The 20,808-nt window shown below is 40.0% G+C and overlaps 3 protein-coding genes across 10 annotated transcripts; 1 reads left to right on the top strand and 2 right to left on the bottom strand.

The window, feature by feature from the left end:
* Window positions 1-310: 310 nt before the first annotated feature.
* On the bottom strand, window positions 311-5,720 carry LOC112169126 (trimethylguanosine synthase). 4 transcript variants are annotated; one of them, XR_002924569.2, is made up of 12 exons: window positions 5,622-5,720; window positions 5,471-5,516; window positions 5,323-5,371; window positions 5,086-5,171; window positions 3,899-4,962; window positions 3,584-3,775; window positions 3,341-3,519; window positions 3,017-3,248; window positions 2,375-2,510; window positions 1,956-2,050; window positions 1,701-1,840; window positions 311-1,526 (listed from the first exon to the last, which is right to left on the bottom strand). XR_002924569.2 is itself a non-coding variant. In XM_024306098.2 (12 exons), exons 1-12 carry the CDS (start codon window positions 5,699-5,701, stop codon window positions 1,452-1,454), a joined length of 2,358 nt encoding a protein of 785 aa, XP_024161866.1. In that variant the 5' UTR covers window positions 5,702-5,720; the 3' UTR covers window positions 314-1,451. The 4 variants fall into 4 exon arrangements, 3 of the variants coding, with proteins under 3 accessions (XP_024161869.1, XP_024161866.1, XP_024161867.1); XM_024306098.2 differs by having other exon boundaries at window positions 314-1,526; window positions 1,701-1,824; XM_024306099.2 differs by having other exon boundaries at window positions 315-1,526; window positions 1,701-1,824; window positions 3,341-3,507.
* Window positions 5,721-5,875: 155 nt separating this feature from the next.
* Window positions 5,876-9,662, top strand: LOC112169125 (THO complex subunit 5A). Its single transcript, XM_024306097.2, has 7 exons — window positions 5,876-6,124; window positions 6,210-6,837; window positions 7,024-7,361; window positions 7,505-7,764; window positions 8,104-8,689; window positions 8,780-8,911; window positions 9,084-9,662. Exons 1-7 carry the CDS (start codon window positions 5,909-5,911, stop codon window positions 9,348-9,350), a joined length of 2,427 nt encoding a protein of 808 aa, XP_024161865.1. The 5' UTR covers window positions 5,876-5,908; the 3' UTR covers window positions 9,351-9,662.
* A 585-nt stretch (window positions 9,663-10,247) lies between these two features.
* Window positions 10,248-14,123, bottom strand: LOC112169129 (bZIP transcription factor 46). Of its 5 annotated transcripts, none has more exons than XM_024306106.2 (5): window positions 13,984-14,123; window positions 12,474-13,627; window positions 11,569-11,640; window positions 11,432-11,461; window positions 10,248-10,691 (listed from the first exon to the last, which is right to left on the bottom strand). In XM_024306106.2, exons 2-5 carry the CDS (start codon window positions 13,617-13,619, stop codon window positions 10,617-10,619), a joined length of 1,323 nt encoding a protein of 440 aa, XP_024161874.1. In that variant the 5' UTR covers window positions 13,620-13,627; window positions 13,984-14,123; the 3' UTR covers window positions 10,248-10,616. The 5 variants fall into 5 exon arrangements, 3 of the variants coding, with proteins under 3 accessions (XP_024161874.1, XP_024161873.1, XP_040364614.1); XM_024306105.2 differs by having other exon boundaries at window positions 13,959-14,112; XM_040508680.1 differs by having other exon boundaries at window positions 12,474-13,652; window positions 13,984-14,106.
* Window positions 14,124-20,808: the final 6,685 nt, after the last annotated feature.

Here is a 20,808-nt window from a genome sequence, read left to right as displayed (position 1 = left end):
GGTCATGTGTCAGCACTCAGCAGTATTTTTGGGTTAGTCTTCGGGTCCGGGTTTGAAGGTGGGCCGGAGTAACATGGACTTCTTTTTCGGATGTCTGGGGTAAATAGACTTCAGGTTAGTACCGTCAAAAGGCAATAATTTTGAATGTCAATGATGAAAGGAAATTCAAATGCACCGATGATGATTGTGCGACTCTGATGCCACCCTACAGTTCCGTTCAAAGGATTTTTGAAATGATAGTAATTCAAAATGCCGAAATTTTCGCTCATCTTAACATTCGAAATCATATATTTTTAGCAATGATTCAGTCAAACAAATGTAATTTACGTGTTTTAATCTCATACATTAATATAATTCTCTCGTCGCTAGTAGACTAGGAAAAGCCTACCAATCAAGACAAATATATCTGCATTTTTGCCGGATTTAATGGTGAAACTGGACAAACTATGCAATTGCATCAAATCCGGTGGTGGTCATCCTGATTGAATTGATGGGAGAGGTTGATTTAAACCAGCAATACAAACAACATGTTCATTCTTTGAGACTTGAGAAAAAAGCCAAAGGCAACCACGGGTTTGAATTTGGGCAATCTTTCTGTCCCTTCAGCAACAAAGCTCCATTGAGTTCACTCAATATTCTTCTCTACATGCCATTTGTCTGATTTCGCCTTCCTTTTTCATTTTGGTACAACATATTGTTGAGTACGTAACTCGCTTTACCCAACCTCACTTCGGTCTAGGATGATTTATTGGTGCGGCGGGTAACTTTAGCTATTGTTATGTTCAACTAATGGCAGCTACATTGCCTCAAATTGTGCCGCTCAAAAAGGGTTAATGAAGCTCCACAGCTCTAAGTATTCGCATAATCTCCACTTGTGTTGTTTAATTTAACCGAAAGTTCTATCTGACTGAAATTAATTATCAATTACAAAGTTCAAGCTCATTCCATTGGATCATACATCCGTTGAATAATAACAATAATGTATTTGGCAGGCATTACTCTCCACCTTCCTCACCAGTCACCCTATATTAGACCTCCCATTAGGACCATCCTTGGTCACCAAACACATTGATTCCGAGTTTATAAAATGGAATATGACTTTGTGCTACTATTCTTTAATCTCTAACAGGCCGCCAAGGACTAATGCTAACAGTAACCCCCTTTTCCCTAACTGCTTGGGGGAGGACATTAATTTTGTAGTTCTAGTCTCCTAGTTTGCAGGACTGTATGTTAACACAGTGCTGAAATCTCTGACTTCGATATCAATAAAAAAGATCAAGTGCAGGAGGAGAGTAAGATAGAAGCAACCGCACGCCTCTTCCAAGGAGGCTGTTTCTTTCTGCTAAGGCGTAGTCTCTCATGGCAGCTCATACACTACTGTTATGTGAAGGCAATACCCTCAATCCCTCATAGCTGTTCATTATCTGGCAAAGTAAGGATAAAACTGAATATCATTCTCTCCTTGCCGTGTCACTGAAGTAAGCAGTTATTCCCTTCAACTTGCCATTTACAAAGTTTTTCTCCACCTGAGAGTACAACAACACTCATTAATTAAGTGTAGAACAACCTATTCAAATTATGTCTTTAGTCTGAAAGATTGCTCCAAAATATATTTACTAGTTTGCCAGTGACAGAAGGAAGAGGAGAGGGGAGAGAAGAAAATTAAAGGCATGAACGTTAAAGAGAGATAAAGAAAATACCTCTAGCGACCATGGTGGAGTCCCTGAAAGAGACAACTCTGCTAATTGGTTGACATCAACATTTCTTGGGAGAAACATGACAATCTTGGAAGCAACTTGCTTAGCAGTGTTGAAGAGAAAATATCTGCACAAGTACATCACTGAGCTACAATGAAGTAATGAAAGAGGGGAAGGAGCAGAAAATTGATATGATTCCCCAAGCCACCGAGCTTGGAAACTTAAGAGTAAAGATTTAAAAAGTGAAGGAGAACATACCCATCATGTGGCTTAAGCATTGTCATAATGTCATATGTCTCTTCTCTTGCATAACCAGGTCCTCCCCATGGTGGTGACAAAAAGACTGTATCTGCCTGCAGTAAGAGGAATATTGATAATTGAAGAAATTAAAAGAATGACTTCAAATATATTTACATGGGGTGTTAGGATCTGTTGCATAATCTAGGAGAAATATGTCTAAAGTTCATTCAACAAAACCAGGATTATGTCAACAAAAATTAGAAATGCCAAATATATCTGTAGAACGTATTGTCATGGTACTCAGCAAATAGTCAAATAGAGGTGAAGCATAAGAAATCAAACTAGCACAAGGTCTGCCAAAGCATCACTGAAAGCATTTTGCAAACCCCATCTATACCAATCACAACATTGGAAAACACAGGAGTCAACTATAGTACCTTCAACCTTGATGCCAAATGGAAAAAGTCCCCCTTTATGAAATCTATCCTTTCGTCTACTCCGTAGATAGCAGCATTATGTTGAGCATAATCAATCTTTGTTGGATCAATATCAATGGCAGTTACATGTTTGCTTCTGCAATATAAGTGTATATAACAAGAAAAGTCAAGTCAGAGTACTATTCATCAAAGGAAAAAAAAGAAACTGTCCCAAGTATCCACTAAAAGCATAATGCCAAAAGTATGCAAGTGCCCTATCAAAGATGTTTGAAATAACAATATCAGTGAGAAACGATCAACTCTGTTAGACCTAAACCGATTAAGGGTAAACCACCATCTAGTTTAATCATTATTTGAGGGTGCATTGTTAACTTCAACTTCAGAAGCTTGGGTGAATGCTTGATCAGGTCAGAAGTTTACTACCATATGTACGCATGGACACAATGCATGCAAGCAAATACATACAGTTGTAGTTGCATGTGTGCATGTATTTACCTACCTGACCGTCGTTGGTAACTGAACTTCCATATTCGAAGTTATCAACCAAAATAAAGTATGCTTAGGTTGCCAAGATCAGATCCACAGTCTATGATACCAGGAGGAACTAGCAGAAAACTAAAAATCATAAAAACAATTACTTACATCTGAGCAAATTGGATGGCATTACCACCAACTCCAGTAAAACAGTCAATTATAATGCCACTACCACAACGTTGGGCATGATGCATAGCTAAAGCTTCTGGAGTAACTGAAAACCATCCTTCCTCATCCATTTTTATACCATCATCATATCTGGAGAATAATAGATATCTCTGAGACCAATATTTACCGATATCAGTGGAACACTTCTTCAGCAATCCTTCAAATAGAACTTCTGCAATATGAGAATGTTTATTGGAAAACAAAGTTACTGAAGAAAGAACTTGCAAATGCACTAAAAAGGCAGCAGCAAAATTAAGTTCATACCTTCATTCTCGTTGAAGAATTTTCTGTGACTTCGAATTCTTCTCACTTTCTTTTTCCGTTTTACTAAAGCAGGGTCAGATTTCATTTCCAACTCATTTGTTGCAGGAACTCCAGTTTCAGAATGCATATTCCAATCCTCAACTTCTTCAGTGCATGAATTGGACATGCTGGACAAAAGACTATAGAAACTTTATAGATATCAGATAAACAAGCAACAAACAAGAACAATATTCTAACTCCTACCTGCTTGTATCTAATGTTTGAATCGCCTCATCATGTTCACCATATTTAGGAATTTCCTCACAAAAGTAAACTTCATTAGGTTTATCATAGAGATCAGAAATATCTGGTTCAGCACTTTTTCCTGCAAAAATTGGTTGCAAATCACTGTTGCAGACCTCATCAGCAACCTGCTCCATGGTTTGGTTTCTGCAACTGCAAGCACAATGCCACAATCCAATGAAAAGAAAAGTCTCAATCTCATATACTCATATTACACCATAAATCAGAATAGTGAGTTCCAAGAGACAAAAACACATCGATTGAACATAGAAATACCTAGCAATGTGGTCCTGGACATTTGATGACAAGCATGATGCATTTCCATCATTGCACCTGTTATTGCTCTGATTAAGTTCATCTGGAAGCTCAGGACATATGCTTACACTGACAGTTGAAGTGGATGTATCCAATAAAGTATTGGCAGCAGTAATTTCAACATCCCTTGAAACCTCTTCATATCGTTGATATTGTAAAACATCAACATTGATTGGTTCTTCAAATGAGTCAAACTTACTCAAAACACATAAATCTGTTGCCTTTAAGTCTGTGGTAACATCCATCTGAGTTACTCCAGCAACACCTTCATTTGACTTATATGTGCTATCAACATTTTCTAAATGTTCCATGCCCACGGGTGGGTACCATGTTGAAGTATGTGTTCTAATATTATAGAAGTAATTTCTCATGTAGTAAGAATCCCAATATACCATCCAGTCTCCAAAATCACCACTTTGTTGGCTGTCAATTGCATCATTCTCAAGACCTTCTGGATATATGGAACATGAGACTGATTCAGAAACACATGGCTGCTCAGGGACATGCTCCTCACAACTTTCGGTTATTTCTGCTTCACTGGTAGCCATTATTGCACACTCTATGTGGTCATGCTCCATAAGTCTTTCACCTGGCTCTGTCTTATCATGGCCATTAGCAGCATCTGCAGAGCAGCTGCCTGGGTAAAGTACAGCATCTAACCCAGTTGAACTAGCTAAAATTGTTGTTGCATCAGTGAGCATGGCACCATTGTGTAAGGAATCACAATCCTGGCCTTCATTAGAAAAAATGCCGACTATTCCATCACGCGAATCACCAGTAATCTTAGCTGAACTTGCTGGATTATTGGCATCAGCTGCAACATCAGAGGAAGATGATTCACTTTGGCCCATCATTGACATACAACACAAAGAACTGCTTGGGTTATCATCAAATATAATAGGAGATACAATCTCCTCCACACTCACTTTGGAAGAGTCCAAGGCTCCGCCCACAACTTCTTGAGATTCGTTCGAATGCTTCTGGCGCATTCCTTTTCTTTTTCCTTGAGTTGTTCTCTTCTGCTTCTGCAAATCAGTCTCAGTCTCAGCATAACAAAACATCATTAATATTACTTGTGCTTGTAGTGCTAAATATGAAATCTGAAGAAGCACTACCTAATACTTCAATTGAATCTAAGCTTAATTTACCTCCTTATTTGTGCGAAATGAGACCGGAAGCCCCAACTCATTCATCTGTCTAGTAAGTTCCATATCCTCCGGCAAAGTTCCACATTCTGAAACCCAGAAATTCCAACTAAAACTTACTACTAGATACCTTAGTAGACAAAATTATACGATGAAAAAACTAAACACACGGCAAGCTCCTAGAAATTCAAAACAGACAGTTAAAAATAACAAAGAAAGCATGAAAGTGAATCCACTAGCCTGAGGAAAGAGCGTTTGAGCCATCGTCTCCTTCATCCTGAGCTGGTTTCTGTAATCATAGGCGAAATTCATAGCATTCATTCAGTAATAAGTCTCATGCTTTCAGCAGGAAAAATTGAAATTGAGCTCAAAGAAAGCAAACACTTACAGTCTGTCCCAGGGAAAACGACCTGTCGTTTCTTGTGCCATCGTCCCTGTCAAGCACACAAAAACTCGGTAAAACCGAACAATCAAAGAGCCTACTGCCTCATAAAACCCTAGTATCTTGGTGGAATAGAAACAGAGACGAAGAAGCGCACCAGAGAAAGACTTGGGTGAGCTTCAACAGAGATCCGAGAGCTCTCACAGCAGGCCCCTCGTCTTCAGCTTCAACAACCATCTCAGATTCTCAGGCTTGGAATTATTCGGCGTCCTCGTTTTATAGCTCCGCCGTAAAAGCCAAACGACGCCGTCCACTCTAGGAGGGAAACAAATAAAAGAAAAACTCAAAACGGTGCGTTTTGGTGGAAAGACCTTTATATTCTTTAAGAAAAGGAAGAGCGAAGACGCAGAAGAGAGAGAGAGAGAGTAAAATTGAGGGAGAAAAATGGAAGACGAGGAAATAGAGGAGGGGATGCTGGTGGAGGAAGAAGCTGCTCCGCCGCAGCCGGAGAAGTCGCCGTACGAAGTTTTGCGAGAGAGCAAATCGTCGGTGGAAAACGTGGTGGCCAAAATGCTCTCGATTAAAAAAGAAGCCAAACCTAAATCGGAGCTCCGTGAGCTCGTCACTCAGATGTTCCTGAACTTCGTCACCCTCCGCCAGGTTCGTATTCGAAATTAGGGCTTTTGTGAAGCTTTTGATCAGAATTAGGGCTTTTTGATCAGATTTGGTGGATTGCACTTTGCAGGCGAACCGTTCGATCTTGCTTGAGGAGGACCGCGTGAAATCGGAGACGGAGAGCGCAAAGACTCCGGTGGACTTGACGACGTTGCAGCTTCACAATTTGATGTACGAGAAGAGTCACTACGTGAAGGCCATCAAAGCTTGCAAAGACTTCAAGTCCAAGTACCCGGACATTGACCTTGTGCCGGAAGAAGAGTTCTTCCGAGATGCTCCTGCTAATATCAAAGAGCCTACATTGTCGAACGACGCTGCGCAGGACCTGATGCTCAAGAGGCTCAATTTCGAACTGTTTCAGCGCAAAGAGCTGTGTAAGCTTAATGAGAAGCTGGAGATACATAAGAAGGGTTTGCAGGAGACTATTGCGAATCGAAAGAAGTTCTTGAACAGTCTTCCCTCGCACCTCAAGTCTCTGAAGAAGGCGTCACTGCCGGTGCAGAACCAGTTTGGGAATATGCATACCAAGAAGCTCAAGCAGCACCACTCAGCCGAGTTGCTGCCACCGCCTCTGTATGTGGTTTACTCGCAGTTCTCGGCGCAGAAGGAAGCATTTGAAGAAAAGATTGATTTGGAGATAGTAGGAAGTGTGAAGGATGCTCAAGCTTTTGCCCGCCAACAAGCAAATAGAGACACAGGTAACTAATGCTGAACTCATGCTATGTAGCTGGTTTAGCATACAATGTAGTTGATTACTGCTGGGTATGGATTATTGAGTGCTTTGTTATAAGTTTTAGTTTTTGGGCTTCGATCCTGCTTATTAGTCTGAAACTAGAGGAAGAAGAAGAAATAAACTAGTTTTCTAATATTGTGTAATGGACCAGGTGTTTCTACAAAAGGAGAGACTAGTAGGTTAGAGGATGATGCACCAGATGAGGAAGATGATGGGCAGAGAAGGAGAAAGAGGCCCAAGAGAGCCCCAACCAAGCAGAACCCTGATCAATCAGGAGTATATCAAGTGCACCCATTGAAAGTTATCCTTAATGTTTATGACGATGAAGCTTCTGATCCCAAGTCTGCAAAACTTATAACCCTCAAGTTTGAGTATTTGTTGAAGATGAATGTTGTATGTGTTGGAGTTGAAGGATCTCATGAGGCAGCGGAGAATAACATCTTATGCAACCTATTCCCAGATGACACTGGCCTTGAGCTTCCCCATCAGGTCAGAATGCTTTCTATATTTGTTGCTGGTGGTCTTTGGTTATCCATTGTTGCTTCTCCTTCCCTCCCCACCATTCTTTCTCTCTCTTGTCTCTTATCTGCATTCGTATAACACTGATCGCTACCTTGCATTCATTGATACAGTCAGCCAAGCTCATTGTTGATGAGACTCCTGCATTTGATGAAAAGAGAACGTCCCGTCCATATAAGTGGGCCCAGCATTTGGCTGGAATTGATTTATTGCCTGAGGTGTCACCTTTGCTTGCTGTCCATGATGCTCCAACTAGTGACATAACTAAAACTGAGGCTATCATGTCTGGTCTGTCACTTTATCGCCAGCAAAGTCGAGTACAGACAGTTGTGCAAAGAATTCGCTCTCGGAAGAAAGCTCAGATGGCTCTCGTGTGAGTCATTCCTCTGTAATTTAGAGTCTTGCAAGGACAGTCTAGAAAATTTGTAGGATAAGGATACTGCATTGTTGATCAATTATGAATTTTAGCGTTAACATTTTTGTTTACTTGGTTGTTACTTGTATTGGCATCTTTTTCTGATATAAAGTAGCTAGTTTTGTGTTTTTTGTTCCCTGCTGCTTTCTTTGGAAACTTAATCTGCTTTATCTATCTATAACCTCTATACCTATATCAGGGCTTTCCTTTCTTTTGGAAGTCTCTTGATGTTTTGTGTGTGAGTGTGGTATGGTCTCCTCTATGTTGAGAAATTCCCATTCTTTGATTGGCTTACAGGGAACAGCTTGAATCACTCATGAAGCTTAAATGGCCGGCTTTGTCTTGGGAAAGTGTTCCATGGGCTTTGCATGCTCCTTTGTGCAGATTGCATGGTTGTTCACCTGTAGGACCTCCCCCTAATCTGGCATCATCTTTGCCGGTCATAGATAAGGAGCAGGTTCAGGAACCTATAGATGCTGATTCGGTTGGGCAATCTGGTTCTTCAAAAGAAGAGTTGGAGAGTATGAGGGAAGATGGGGAACTTCCATCTTTGGTTCAAGTTGCATCGGTCAGTGATGATAAACTTGTTCAGCACAAAGGAGACTCCAGGAGGGGGATATCATTACTTTCAAAAAGACCTCCTGTCAGTAAGGCAAAGCCACTAAGTTATAAAAGACATAATGAAGAATTAGATTTTTTGCTGGATACTGAGAGTGATGTGGATGAACCTGCACATATTGTGCCAGAAGAAGAAAGTGGGGTGCCTATTCAATGTTTTGAGGTAGCTGGAAAGTCATGGGTGGATTTTGGGGCAAGGGAATTTCGTCTTGTTTTAACCAGGAGTATAGACTTAGAGAAGAGGAATGTGAAATTAGAAGCCAAGGTAGCTAGTAATTCATTTTTGTCATATTTTTGTCTTGCTTCTGCATTATATTTTACTTCTGGCATTTTATTATCATTTCTATTCTGGCAGATTAAGATCAGCATGGAGTATCCTTTGAGGCCTCCCTTTTTTACATTGAGTATTTGCACTATGTCTGGAGAAAACCTTTACGAAAGTGATGATTCTGAGTTGTACAATGAACTTCGTGCAATGGAAGCAGAGGTAAATAATTCATGCACTTTCGTAGACAATCTCATCTGTGTCTTAATTTATGAGACCTGCATCGGTGTAGCATTTCATCTTTACCTTGTTTGTGGTGCAATTTAGGACTGATTTTACATTTCCCCTCCTGAATGGGTGCTGTAGCTTCACAATTTCCTGTTGCTTCTTGTAGGTCAATCTTCACATAGTGAAGATGTTACCTCAAAATGAAGATGTTAACATCTTAGGTCATCAAGTTTGTTGTCTAGCAATGTTGTTTGACTATTACATGGATGAGGCATCCCCATCTTCTGAGAAGAGACAGAGTACTTCGGTGGTTGATGTTGGATTGTGTAAGCCTGTTAGTGGTCAGCTTATTGCCAGATCATTTAGAGGAAGGGATCGCAGGAAGATGATATCCTGGAAGGACATGGAATGCACTCCTGGCTATCCATACTAAATGTATAGCTTCGGTAACTATAATCTGAATATGGCAAAACTGTTACCGCGGACTGCTGTGGCATTAAAGCAAGTGACAGAAGAAATCAGAGGATGATATTTATTCTATCTATTCCAATTGATTTTCTTGCTCCTTCAAAACATTATTTTGGTTCGTGTTCTACTGTAGTACTGTTGAACGTTATTATTATTTCCCAACTCACCATCCAAGATTGTGCGGAACATAAAATGACCATGGTTACACAGATCCTTGAAATGTATCACATTAGATTTGGATATTAATTCATGAAAATGGTCATAGTTTCAGCTTTCAGGGATCCTTGACACGACTGATTGACTCATTTTAGGTCTGGATATAAATAAATCAAATTGTCGAAGATTTGAGTTTGTGAAAGGGGCATCATGAAAACCCTTGGCTCTGTTTGCACAGCATCTTCAAAAGAGAATTAAGCAAGCTTGGTTTAAACTTACCTGTCTGCTTTCTCAATTTCATTTCTGTTCAGCAGTCCATCACTCCATCATTGAAAATTATCAAGTAACGAACATTTCAGTAAATAAACGTAAAACTTGAAGAACACGGCGTAACCCCTCGATCCAAAAAAATACACAAAGCAATGGCATAACCCCAGATCACCATTGCAACACTGACTACTCCCAGAAATGGGGAAAGCAAACACCTTATATGCTTGTGTATCATACTATCATGCATGCTCTGCCTCCAAAAAGAAAATATATAAAATAAAAATAATAATAATAATAATAATAATAATAATAAAAACACATCTTAACATAAAGAATTGCCACTCTTTACTCGAAGCTTTTATTATTGTTTCATTTTTATTCTCTCTTTTGGGTCTGAAGCTTAAGCTTGGGGAGTATAATATACAGCATCCAGTAGTGGTAATACATGCTCCATGACAATGATCTCTATTGTTCAAGAAATTGAAATAACAATATGAAAAAGGATAACAAAAGAAAGATACTGCAAAGGGTCCGAGGTAGAAGCTGCTAAAATACATGTCTCGACTAATTTGTAGGAAACTGGACATATTATATAATATGTATCAAAGATATCTCCCTGGTCATATTTTGCTTCCCCTCACCTACCTACTCATACTGTTCAAAAGAGAAGCATATGTAGAAAATAGATGTAAGTTCAACCTACAGCACGCTAAATCTCTCAAAAAATCTACGGCACAAAACACATGATCCTTATGTACAGCCACCACCTACCCCACAATGCATTTCCCATCCCAATCCCTGCACTTTACCACGGACCGGTCTGCGTTCGTCTCAAGCAACGCCTCTTGCCTCCTCTTTGAAGATTTTGAATCTCCATATCCTGCGAAATTATCAAATTCCAGACGGATCAATTATAGAGCACCTCAGTCGTGATAAAAAAAAAAAAAAAAAAGCTAAGCAGCAATTTAATCTGAGAATTCATCTGTCTGTGTGCATTGATCAAACAGTAACATGGCAACTGGTTACAAATAGATTGCAGACAAGTTCAAATGTTTTTTCTGATACTAGGAATAATAAAATCGAGCAAAAACATGCTATGCATTACTATTATTATCTACAAATCTTTAAAACCGTTACAGAGGCAGAGACAAATTTGAATGAAAATGAGGAAACGAAAATTGGAACTAATATTTTCACACTAGATCATGAATGGTTTATGTACTACTAGTGCAGTACATATCAAAACAAATTCCAAAGGAAAGGATTGGTTTCATAAACTACTTCAAAAGAGTAATGAAAAATAGCACAAATAACAGAAAGAGGTACCACATGTTAGTTGTTCTAAGAAAACTGTATATCAGTAGTTAAGGGGCTGTAAGTACTTGGCTAGAAAACGAATGAAGATGATGAGTTATAGAGCAGATCCCAGGAAAGCTGAAGGTCAAGATCGAGTTCTTGAGGACAAGTAACTGAGAAAGAATGTATATACTCTATAGCAGATTCTTATTATGGAGAGATAGAGTTATTTCTCATCAGCAGTAGATTTTGTTAATAATAAGAGATCACCCTCCCCACCCCCCATTTCCCAACTAGAAAAAGAAAACAGAAAAACCAAAGTACCTGATTCTTCTGCAGTTCCATCATTTCATCCTGTGGCAACCAATAGACAGTGAAAGAGAGTCAACCACATGAACTTAAGTTTATCATAGTCATTAATTGGTATATGCATCAACCATGTCAACAATAACTAAACGAACCTGTTTTTTCTTCAAGTTTTCGTTCTCCTCTTTTAGCTTTGCAACTTCTGCTTCCAACTCCATTGTGTAAGCCTGGAAAAAGCACAAGATACAAAACATATGAGAAAGAAGAAGGAAGTATGAGATGATGGTGTATTGAAGTACCGTACTCATCCGTTTTTCCCATGAGGTTCAATTTCAAAACAGAACCGAGGTCAAAGGTATGGAACTTATTCAAAGCTTTTAATGATTTTGGGACTATACTCCCGACTTATGTTATGTTCCTTAAACAAATGTTCCATTACCTTGTAACAACCTGGATCCTTAAAACTTCCCATGACCGTAACTTCCCAAAATCTCATCTCTTGTCATGTCGGATCGCTATCACATTACCCTTCTGCGGCTATCTTTCATGAAGTTTTGGGATGCAAAAAGTCAATAGATGATAAAAGCAGAAGGTCAATGTCTAGCAAAAGTGAAAATCGACAAGAAGATGAATTTGTTTAACTTTCTCCAGAATAAGTAACATAAAAAAGTTTTTGGATTAATACTGAAAAAAGATAATAGTATATTTAGGTTCTGTTTCCCCTTCATGTGCTGAAAGTGCATGACTCGATATTCCCCACACTCTTGGAACTCTGGTAATCTATTACAGTGGCAATATAAAAGGTGAATTTGATCCACCATAAGTTCTCTCCTAGAGTTTAAAGTTTTTGACTTTATTTCTAGACCCTAACACTCTCCACTCCACTACTAATGACCCAAAAACTTATGGAATTCACTTATAATGACAAGTTGCAATTATATGAACCCCCAATACTAAATTAATGAGCTCGTATTTTTCACTTGATAAGGTCAACAATATCCTAACTGTCACTTCAGAATTTTGCTTAAAAAAGCAGTAAAACAAAGAAAGACATATTCACCTGTTTGCGAGCTCTTGATCTGGCAGCTGACTCTCTATTCTTGATCATCCTCCTCTGTCTCCTCTCAACAACTTTCTCCACAGGCCCGCCTTTCCTTCCCCTAAAACCATTGTTAAACACATATGGCATTGGTGACACCGAGGACGTATCGGTACCATTACTCTTCCCAATCCCATCCGATGACAGCTGATTCGCGGGAGACACTGCAGCCACTCGACCATTCCCACCTCCTAATCCAACCATTCCCATCCCTCCTCCTTGCAGTACTGGACTCTGAACCAGAGCATTACTCATACCCTGCTCACCAATCCCCAAAATCCCACCCCTCATTCCAGGACTACCAAGCTGCGAATTCGGGCCCATACCCATCTGTGAAGTGCTGTAAGTCACAGGTTGCTGCTTGGGAAATATTTGGATCTGCTGCTGTTGCTGACTTCTAACCCCATTAGCATTCAGTGGCAGATTGGAACTCTGATTCGGAACCTGATTACCATTCTCCGAAATCCTACCAGTCCCCATAACCCCCACACTACGATCCGGCTGCTGAAACCCGAATCCTAAACCACCACCAGTACTGTTCCCAAACCGAGCCAACTCTCCGAAAAAGCCACTCCCATTATTGCCCGGCTTCGAACCATTGGGACCATCTTCTCTCACAACCCCAGCTCGGACCAAGAACTCCTCCAACGTCATTTCCCCCAAAGTCTGCTGCCTCTGCACCACATTCGACCCACCGGGGCCACCATTTCCTTCCTTGGACGACAAATTCCTCCACACCTCATCCACCGTCTTCTGGCTCAGCGTCCGAGGCAGCGTCAACGACCCCTGTCTCTGCAGAGGCAGAGGCAGGCCCTGATTAAACCCATCTTGACCGGTCACCACACCACCAGTAGGGAGGAGCACAGTCTGAGTCTCCTCCGCCGTCCAGATACTCTTCAAGAGCTCATCCATGTTCATGGACCCAAAGTCCTTACCTGGGCCTCCCATGGTGTTCTGTAACTCGTCAAACGTGAGGGAATAGATCGACGACTGCCGCGCCAGGGCGTTGTTGTTGCTGTTGCTGTTGCTGTTGTTTACCGGTGGCCGACCTCCGCCGTCGCCTTGTAGATCGGTCATGAACCCCTTGAAATTCATATTGGCACCCATGTGTCTCACTGAAACAAAGCTTCTTATTCAAACCTGGAAAATACTTTGATATATTCTCATTTAAGCTCACAGAAATTGACCATTTTCATGTTTCAGCCAATCAAAATGTTCACACACACACACGCTTCAGCTCATTAAACCCTAATCACTGATTTACTCCAAATCTTCACTTGCCAAAAGCTCAGTTTTCTCATGCAAAAACAAGAACAAGAACAAACAACAAAACCAAAACCAAAACCAAAACCTACAAGTTTCCCAGCTCACAACTTCCAGCAAATACAGATTAACACACCTATAAACCCTCAAGATGAAGAAGAAATAAATTATCCAAACAAATACCTAATATAGGGTCCGTTCTTTTTAACTGGTTACTATTTTTGGGAATTTTTGAACTTTGGCGTGCGTGTGTGTGTGGCTGCTGAAAATTGGTGCTTGCGTTTAGGGCTGTGCTGCTAGCGCCAAGTGTCTGCACCTCTTTCGCCAGTCCCCCTTTGGCTTTTAAGCCATCGAAGCGTGGGGGCGTACAATTATTATAAACTATTTACCATTTTTATAATGGGAGACGTGGACCAATGGGGATGGGGGTACAGGGTCTCTGAATTTGACGTTCAGCCAATGGGATGGCGCAATCTGGGGGAACGCTGGCCGTACACGTTTTGGTGCAGTCAAGGGTTGGATGGGAGTTGTTTGGATTTTAGTGGGGTTGGATAAGGACCAGCGACGCAAGCATGGGCTGTGCTCCGCTCACACGGAAAAAGCATGGTCCGACTTTTGTTAGGTGCGGTTGGATTGGACGTCAAGGGTAGTTTCGTCCGTTTCATTCCCTTTTTAGTTTTTACTGTATATGAAAAGCCATGAACCGACGGTTTTAAGGGCCGACTTATTTGTCTGCTTGTAGTACCAAAATACCCTTGTCAATTGTTAAAGTCTTAAAGAGGATATTCGTCCAAAGGGCTCATCAAGTGTGTACCTAACATTTTTATGGTTTATCTTGTCGGAAAAAAAAAAAATTTAAAATAATCATTTATGATTTATTAGGAGTTTTGATTTTATTCAAATTTGACAAAATCTTATCGTGAAAATAGCATGTTTGGATTACCATTGTTTGACACAAACTTGATTAAAACGTGACTCGTTAGACATGAGTAGCAGACAGAATATAGAGTTGGAGCGTTGTCACTTTAGCTTTTTTTACTCGCTATCTTTTGATGTTTTTATTAAAATATGTTCATAATCGCACATGTAAGAGTTTACGCAAGTCGAACAAAGGCGTTGCATCATATGTAAAAGTTTATACTTTATAATGTCTAAGAACATGCATATGATTTTTGATGTAAATTATACGCATAGAAACCGAGTTTGATCAACCGATAATATAGCGACCTAGTAAAACTAGGTCGAATGAGCTAGTCGAGAGGAACTTGAAAGCATGTTGCCCGGCCAAGGTACCATATACTCCATCTTTCTTATTTAATTATGTTTAAGAATAATAGAATTGAGAGAGATTGAAGAGAGAATTATATATCATTATTGAGAATAGGAGCCCTATATATAGGGATTACAAACTACATGTTCTAATGTTACAATGAATACTATTCCGAATAGGACTAGGAATTCTAGAACATTTTCTCATATTACAACCATGAAACTAATCATAGTTTGATTAGGCACACAAAGTAGATTTTCCTTCAACACTCCCCCTTGTGCCGCTCAAACTTGGTGGTGACGCTTCATCCATTGCCTCGTTAAAAACCTTGCTTGAGTGAAAAACCCTGTGGGACAAAAACAAGCTCGAGGAGGAGAAAAAGAGTACAACACGTCCTTCACTCTTCGAGAACGAACATGTAGACATCATAACTCCCCCTGATGTCGATATCTCCCCATGATTGCTACAATCGTGGGAATTCGGATAACTTTCTCAATCCGATGCTCTTCACATGTTTCTCAAAGGTGGATTTAGGTAACAACTTAGTGAATAAGTCCGCTGCATTATCCTCTGATCGGATTTGATTCACTTAAATCTTTAGAAATGATTGTTGTTGCTGATTATAAAAGAACTTAGGCGATATATGCTTGGTGTTGTCGCCCTTGATGAAACCTAACTTCATTTGCTCAATACAAGCTGTATTATTCTCATAAATGCATGTAGGTTCATCCGTGGTAGACTTCAAACCACAACTTCCTTGAACATGTCTAACTACAGACCTTAGCCATATACATTCACGCACAGCTTCATGTAGAGCAATAATCTCTGCATGATTTGAGGAAGTAGCAACAAAGGTCTGTTTTGTAGACCTCCAAGATATCGCAGTGCTTCCCATGGTAAAGACATAACTCATTTGGGAGCGACCTTTGTGAGGGTCAGAGAGGTATCCTGCATCAGCAAAACCCATCAAAACATCATTGTCATTTTGATGGAGTGGTGGAGGGTGAGGCCGGCCACCCTTGGTGGTAGCGACAGCAATGTTGCTGGCCATGGCATTTTGGATGATGGCTCTTGAGCCAATTTGGTCCGATCTCATCCTTCCGTCATTCCTTTTCTCTTTGTAGGGATAGAATATGTCCATATCAATCGTACCTCTTAGGTATCGAAAGATTGTTTTTACACCAATCTAATGGCGGCGTGTTGGAGCAGAGCTATGTCGAGTTAACAAGTTCACTGCTAAGGAGATGTCTGGTCTTGTGTATTGAGCTAAGTACAATAATGTGCCTATTGCACTTAAATAGGGCACTTCGGCCTCTAATGATTCTTCGTCCTCATCCTTTGGACGAAACGGATCTTTTTTCAGGCTCAAGTACGGCTGATCATGGGAGTACTCACAGGCTTTACTTTATCTTAATAAAAGCGCCTTAGAATTTTCTGAGTATATGCAGACTGATGGATCAAAATGTCATCACTACAGTGCTCGAATTCTAAACCGAGACAAAATTGTGTTTTCCCAAGATCTTTAATCTCAAATTCGGATTTCAAATATTTAGCAGTTTCCTTTAACTCATCTAGAGTTCCAATTAGGTTCATGTCATCAACATAAATTGCTACGATTGCAAATCCGGAACTTGTTCTTTTAATGAACACGCATGGGCATATTTCAGAGCCACTTGCCTTGGGTAATTGAAGTCCATCTAGAACTTTCATATATATATATATATATATATATATATATATATATATATATATCTGAATCTAGATCCCATAGAGATATGCTGTAACCACATCCATAAGCTGCATGTCAAGTTTTTCAGAAACTACCAAACTGACAAGATAGCGGAACGTTATAACGTCCATTAGGGAAGAATACGTCTCCTCGTAGTCGATTCTAAGGCATTGTGAGAAACCTTAGGCCACGAGGCGGGCTTTATATCTAACCACCTCATTTTCTCATTACGCTTTCTAACAAAGACCCATTTATGGCCAACAGGTTTTACATCTGGGGGTGTCTGCGTTATAGGCCTAAATACCTATCTCTTTGCTAGTGAATCCAATTCAGCCTGGATCGCATCTTTCCATTTAGGCCAATCTGCTCTTCGTTGACATTCTTCGACAGAGCGAGGTTCGATATCATCATATTCTATAATTCCTTCTGCAACATGATATGCAAGTGCATCATCAATATCTATAAAATTTCTATCCATCATCTGATGTACAATAGTGTAATTTATGGAGATCTCTCTATTCTTTGGAATTGGTTCTGCCATTGGAGCATCCCCCAATGATGTCCCTTGGACATAACCATAATCCGGAATATCCTCATGAGATGGATTATTTACATTGATGATTAATGGATTATTTTGTGTCAAACTCGCTTTCTTTCTTGGGCGAGAATCCATCGAACCTATAGGCCTCCCGCGCTTCCAGGCAGGAGTCGTGGGCCTAGCCACAACGTCACCATCCCTGTGAGAGGGGATGTTGGCGCCATACTCAGTTGCCCTTGAGATGGCGTCATGTCCTCTAATTTTAGGGACATCAATCCTTGCAAGCACGTTTGCACCAGGTATATGTGATCTCGTCACTTTAACGATATCAGAAAACGCATCAGGCATCGATTATGCTACGTTTTGAAGATCGAGAATTCTTCGCACTTCAATTTCGGACTGTGCGGTTCGGGGATCAAGATGAGACAGAGTGGAGACAGACCACGACAATTCCTGTCGTTCCTGTTAAACATTTATGTTCTTATCTCCCCCTAATGATGGGAAGACTGTCTCATCAAAGTGACAATCCGCAAATCTAGCGGTAAAGAGATTGCATGTCAAGGGTTCTAAGTAGCGGACAATCGCTGGAGAATCATATCCAACATAAATGCCTAATAGTCATTGAGGACCCATCTTGGTGAACTGTGGTGGCGCAATTGACACATAAACTGCACACCCAAATATGCGTAAGTGTGAGACATCAGGCTCATACTCAGTCACCATCTGGGACGCGGAAAAAGGTTGTTAGAGCAAAAAATGTTTTGTAATTGGCATTTCCTAGCTCATTATCTAAAGAGACTCTTGTATCTAGTTTTAGCCTTTGTCGCTTTGATCTTCAGAAGAATGTTATGCTTCAAGTTCTATGGATCTTTCCTCCTCAACATCATCAGGTATAAATTGCATTCATATTGCTTGCTATTTTTAGGATTGAAGGTCCATATCTATCCTAAAGTAGGATGAGACCTGCATTTCAATCTTGTGTGTCTGAGCTGAGCTGGCAACTTGTTTTAAGCTTGTTTTATTTAATGTGTCTGATCTTAATCAAGTGAGTTATCCTTATTACACATGTCCAGTCAACCCTAGCTAGGGTCTTTCCATATAAATAGATTCTCACACTCAGCTAGCCAGAGACTTGCATCTAGAGAGCACTGTTCCTTATCGGTTTCTCTCATCCTCAGATCTCTCTCTAGAAATGCACTGAGCCAAAATCTTCTCTGATAGTGTCTTGGTAAGCTATTCCATGTCTAGCTTCCAAAGGATTGTCAAACCCAGAAAACCATACCTTTAAAACACCATCTGTGTATGTCTTCTTGTGTGTTGCATACATGTCTTTGTGCCTTGAGATGATTGACGACATTATGGAAGTTGTGCCATCTAAAGATTGACAAAGGAGTTACAAGTTCGGCTGGTGAAGTCAGTAGCAAAGCAAAGACAGAGCTGCCTTCTAGATTGGGTCTAGGTAGATTGAGCGTCTGTAAGTTCTTTATGTACTGATTTCTTTAGTGGATTTGTTACCGGCATAGTGCCCGCAGTTGTTTCCCTTCTCTAAGGGTTTTACTACGTCAACAGATTTGGTGTTTGTGTGTGATGCTTTTAGCTTCTGTTGATGGTTTGGTAAATTGAGAAAGTCATAATCTTGTTGCGATTTGATTAGTGGTTTCGATTAGGATCGAAGTTATTCTGCAATCCAATTTAGGACTGAAACCACTCTGGAATCATAAACCATAAGTTAAAGTTGTTGGCCAGATTTCTTATCACTTTAAATAGCGGTGTAAGTACCCATTCTGTAATTACAATTGGTATCAGAGCGGGTCACTGGAAGTTTCAGTGAGCTCCGTTGGGACTATCAGAATGGGTAGCATAACTGATCGTGCAGCTGGTTCAACAAGTCATCCTCCTTATCTTGATGAAAAAGTCAACTATGCAACATGGAAGGCCAAGATGAAGGCATTCTTGTGGGCAGTGGATGTTAATGTATGGGCTATTGTTGAGAGTGGTTGGGAATATCCAACAAAAGCAGACAAAGTAGCGAAATCTAGTGAGGATGCCTCAACTACTGGTGGTAGAGTGCAGAAGCCTATGAGTGAATGGACTTCAGATGAAAACATTAAGAGTACAAATAATCAGAGGGCTATAAATGCATTTTACACTGCTTTGTCCCCTGAAAAATTTCAGTTGATATCTCATTGTACCTCAGCGAAGCAAATTTGGGAGGTTCTTAAAGTCACTAATGAAGGAACCTCAACAGTTAGAGAGTCCAAACTCCATTAGTTTATGCAACAATTTGAAAACATGAAGATGGGAGATGATGAGAAGTTTGACGATTTTAACTATCGGTTAAATATCGTTGTAAATGGATGTTTCAATCTTGGTGATCCTATTCCCCAACATAGGATAGTCAAGAAGATTCTAAGGTCTCTTCCCATGAGATTTCACTCTAATAAGACTGCCATTGAGGAATCAAAAGATCTAAATACTAACAAGCTTCAAGAGTTGATTGGTAATTTGAACACATACGAAATGGAGATTCCTGGTGAGAAGAAAATGAAGTGCATGGCTCTTAAAGCTGTGAAAAACGTTGAATATGATGTCTTGAATGATGAGGATGATGCAGATGAAACAACCCTTTTGACAAGACAATTCAGAAAATTCCTTAAGAACAAGAAAGCTAGAGGAAATGACTACAAGAGTGATTCTAGTTCCAGGTTCACAAAGAATCAAGATTTTTCAGGTGATAAATCGGCAAAGTTTCAAAGATCAGTTGAGAAAAGGATGAAAAATGGTTCGAAGTGTTTTGCCTGTGATGGAAATGGTCAAATAGCTTATGAGTATGCAAATACTCTTAAAAAGGTGAAGACAGGTCAAAACAAGGCCATGAATGCTTCTTGGAGTGATAGTGATTCAGAAGACGACATTACAGTTGACAACGAAACTGGAGCTATTGCACTTATTGGCTTGGTGAATACAATAGATGAGTCAGATGATGAACCAGATATAGAAGAAGTATTGCATCAATATATTGTACTATCTGAGGCCTCAAAAGAATTGAAGCAAAGGAATCATTCTCTGGCAGAGCAATTAGAAGGGTTGAAGCTGGAAATGAGTAGGACTGAAACTGATTTTCAATCCCAACTTGAGGCTGGTGACGAAATCCGAAAATCTGTTGTTGAACAGGTTCAATCTCTCCAACTAAGCTGTCAAGAAAAATCTGATAAAATTGTTGAACTCCAAGATGATAAAGATCGTCTGACTCTCTCAGTTCAAACCTTTCCTAGACATCACAATTACTCTTGAGTACGCCTAGTGAGAAAGAGTTATAATCACTGTCTTTGTTGATAGTTTCCAAATTTTTTGAATTTTTGATCTCAAGGTTAGGGCTCGTGCTGATAACGTGTTTAAGAATAATAGAATTGAGAGAGATTGAAGAGAGAATTGTATATCATTATTGAGAATATGAGCCCTATATATAGGGATTACAAATTACATGTTCTAATGT

The sequence above is a fragment of the Rosa chinensis genome, chromosome 6 (assembly GCF_002994745.2).
Source record: "Rosa chinensis cultivar Old Blush chromosome 6, RchiOBHm-V2, whole genome shotgun sequence".
NCBI lineage: Eukaryota > Viridiplantae > Streptophyta > Magnoliopsida > Rosales > Rosaceae > Rosa > Rosa chinensis.
This window is presented reverse-complemented; position numbering and strand designations above follow the sequence as displayed.

Bases quoted from the DNA above. Each gene is read 5' to 3' on its own strand.
- LOC112169126 (XM_024306098.2), bottom strand. From the start codon at position 5,701: ATGGTTGTTGAAGCTGAAGACGAGGGGCCTGCTGTGAGAGCTCTCGGA. The intron at 3,776-3,898 runs GTATTTCTATGT...TTGTGCTTGCAG, and splicing joins GTCCAGGACCACATTGCTAG to TTGCAGAAACCAAACCATGG. The intron at 3,249-3,340 runs GTATGAACTTAA...CTCATATTGCAG, and splicing joins ATTCTTCAACGAGAATGAAG to AAGTTCTATTTGAAGGATTG.
- LOC112169125 (XM_024306097.2), top strand. From the start codon at position 5,909: ATGGAAGACGAGGAAATAGAGGAGGGGATGCTGGTGGAGGAAGAAGCT. The intron at 6,838-7,023 runs GTAACTAATGCT...GTAATGGACCAG, and splicing joins ACAAGCAAATAGAGACACAG to GTGTTTCTACAAAAGGAGAG. The intron at 8,690-8,779 runs GTAGCTAGTAAT...CTATTCTGGCAG, and splicing joins ATGTGAAATTAGAAGCCAAG to ATTAAGATCAGCATGGAGTA.
- LOC112169129 (XM_024306106.2), bottom strand. From the start codon at position 13,619: ATGGGTGCCAATATGAATTTCAAGGGGTTCATGACCGATCTACAAGGC. The intron at 11,641-12,473 runs GTGAATATGTCT...TGCTTTTTCCAG, and splicing joins GATCAAGAGCTCGCAAACAG to GCTTACACAATGGAGTTGGA. The intron at 11,462-11,568 runs GTTCGTTTAGTT...TGGTTGCCACAG, and splicing joins AAAACTTGAAGAAAAAACAG to GATGAAATGATGGAACTGCA.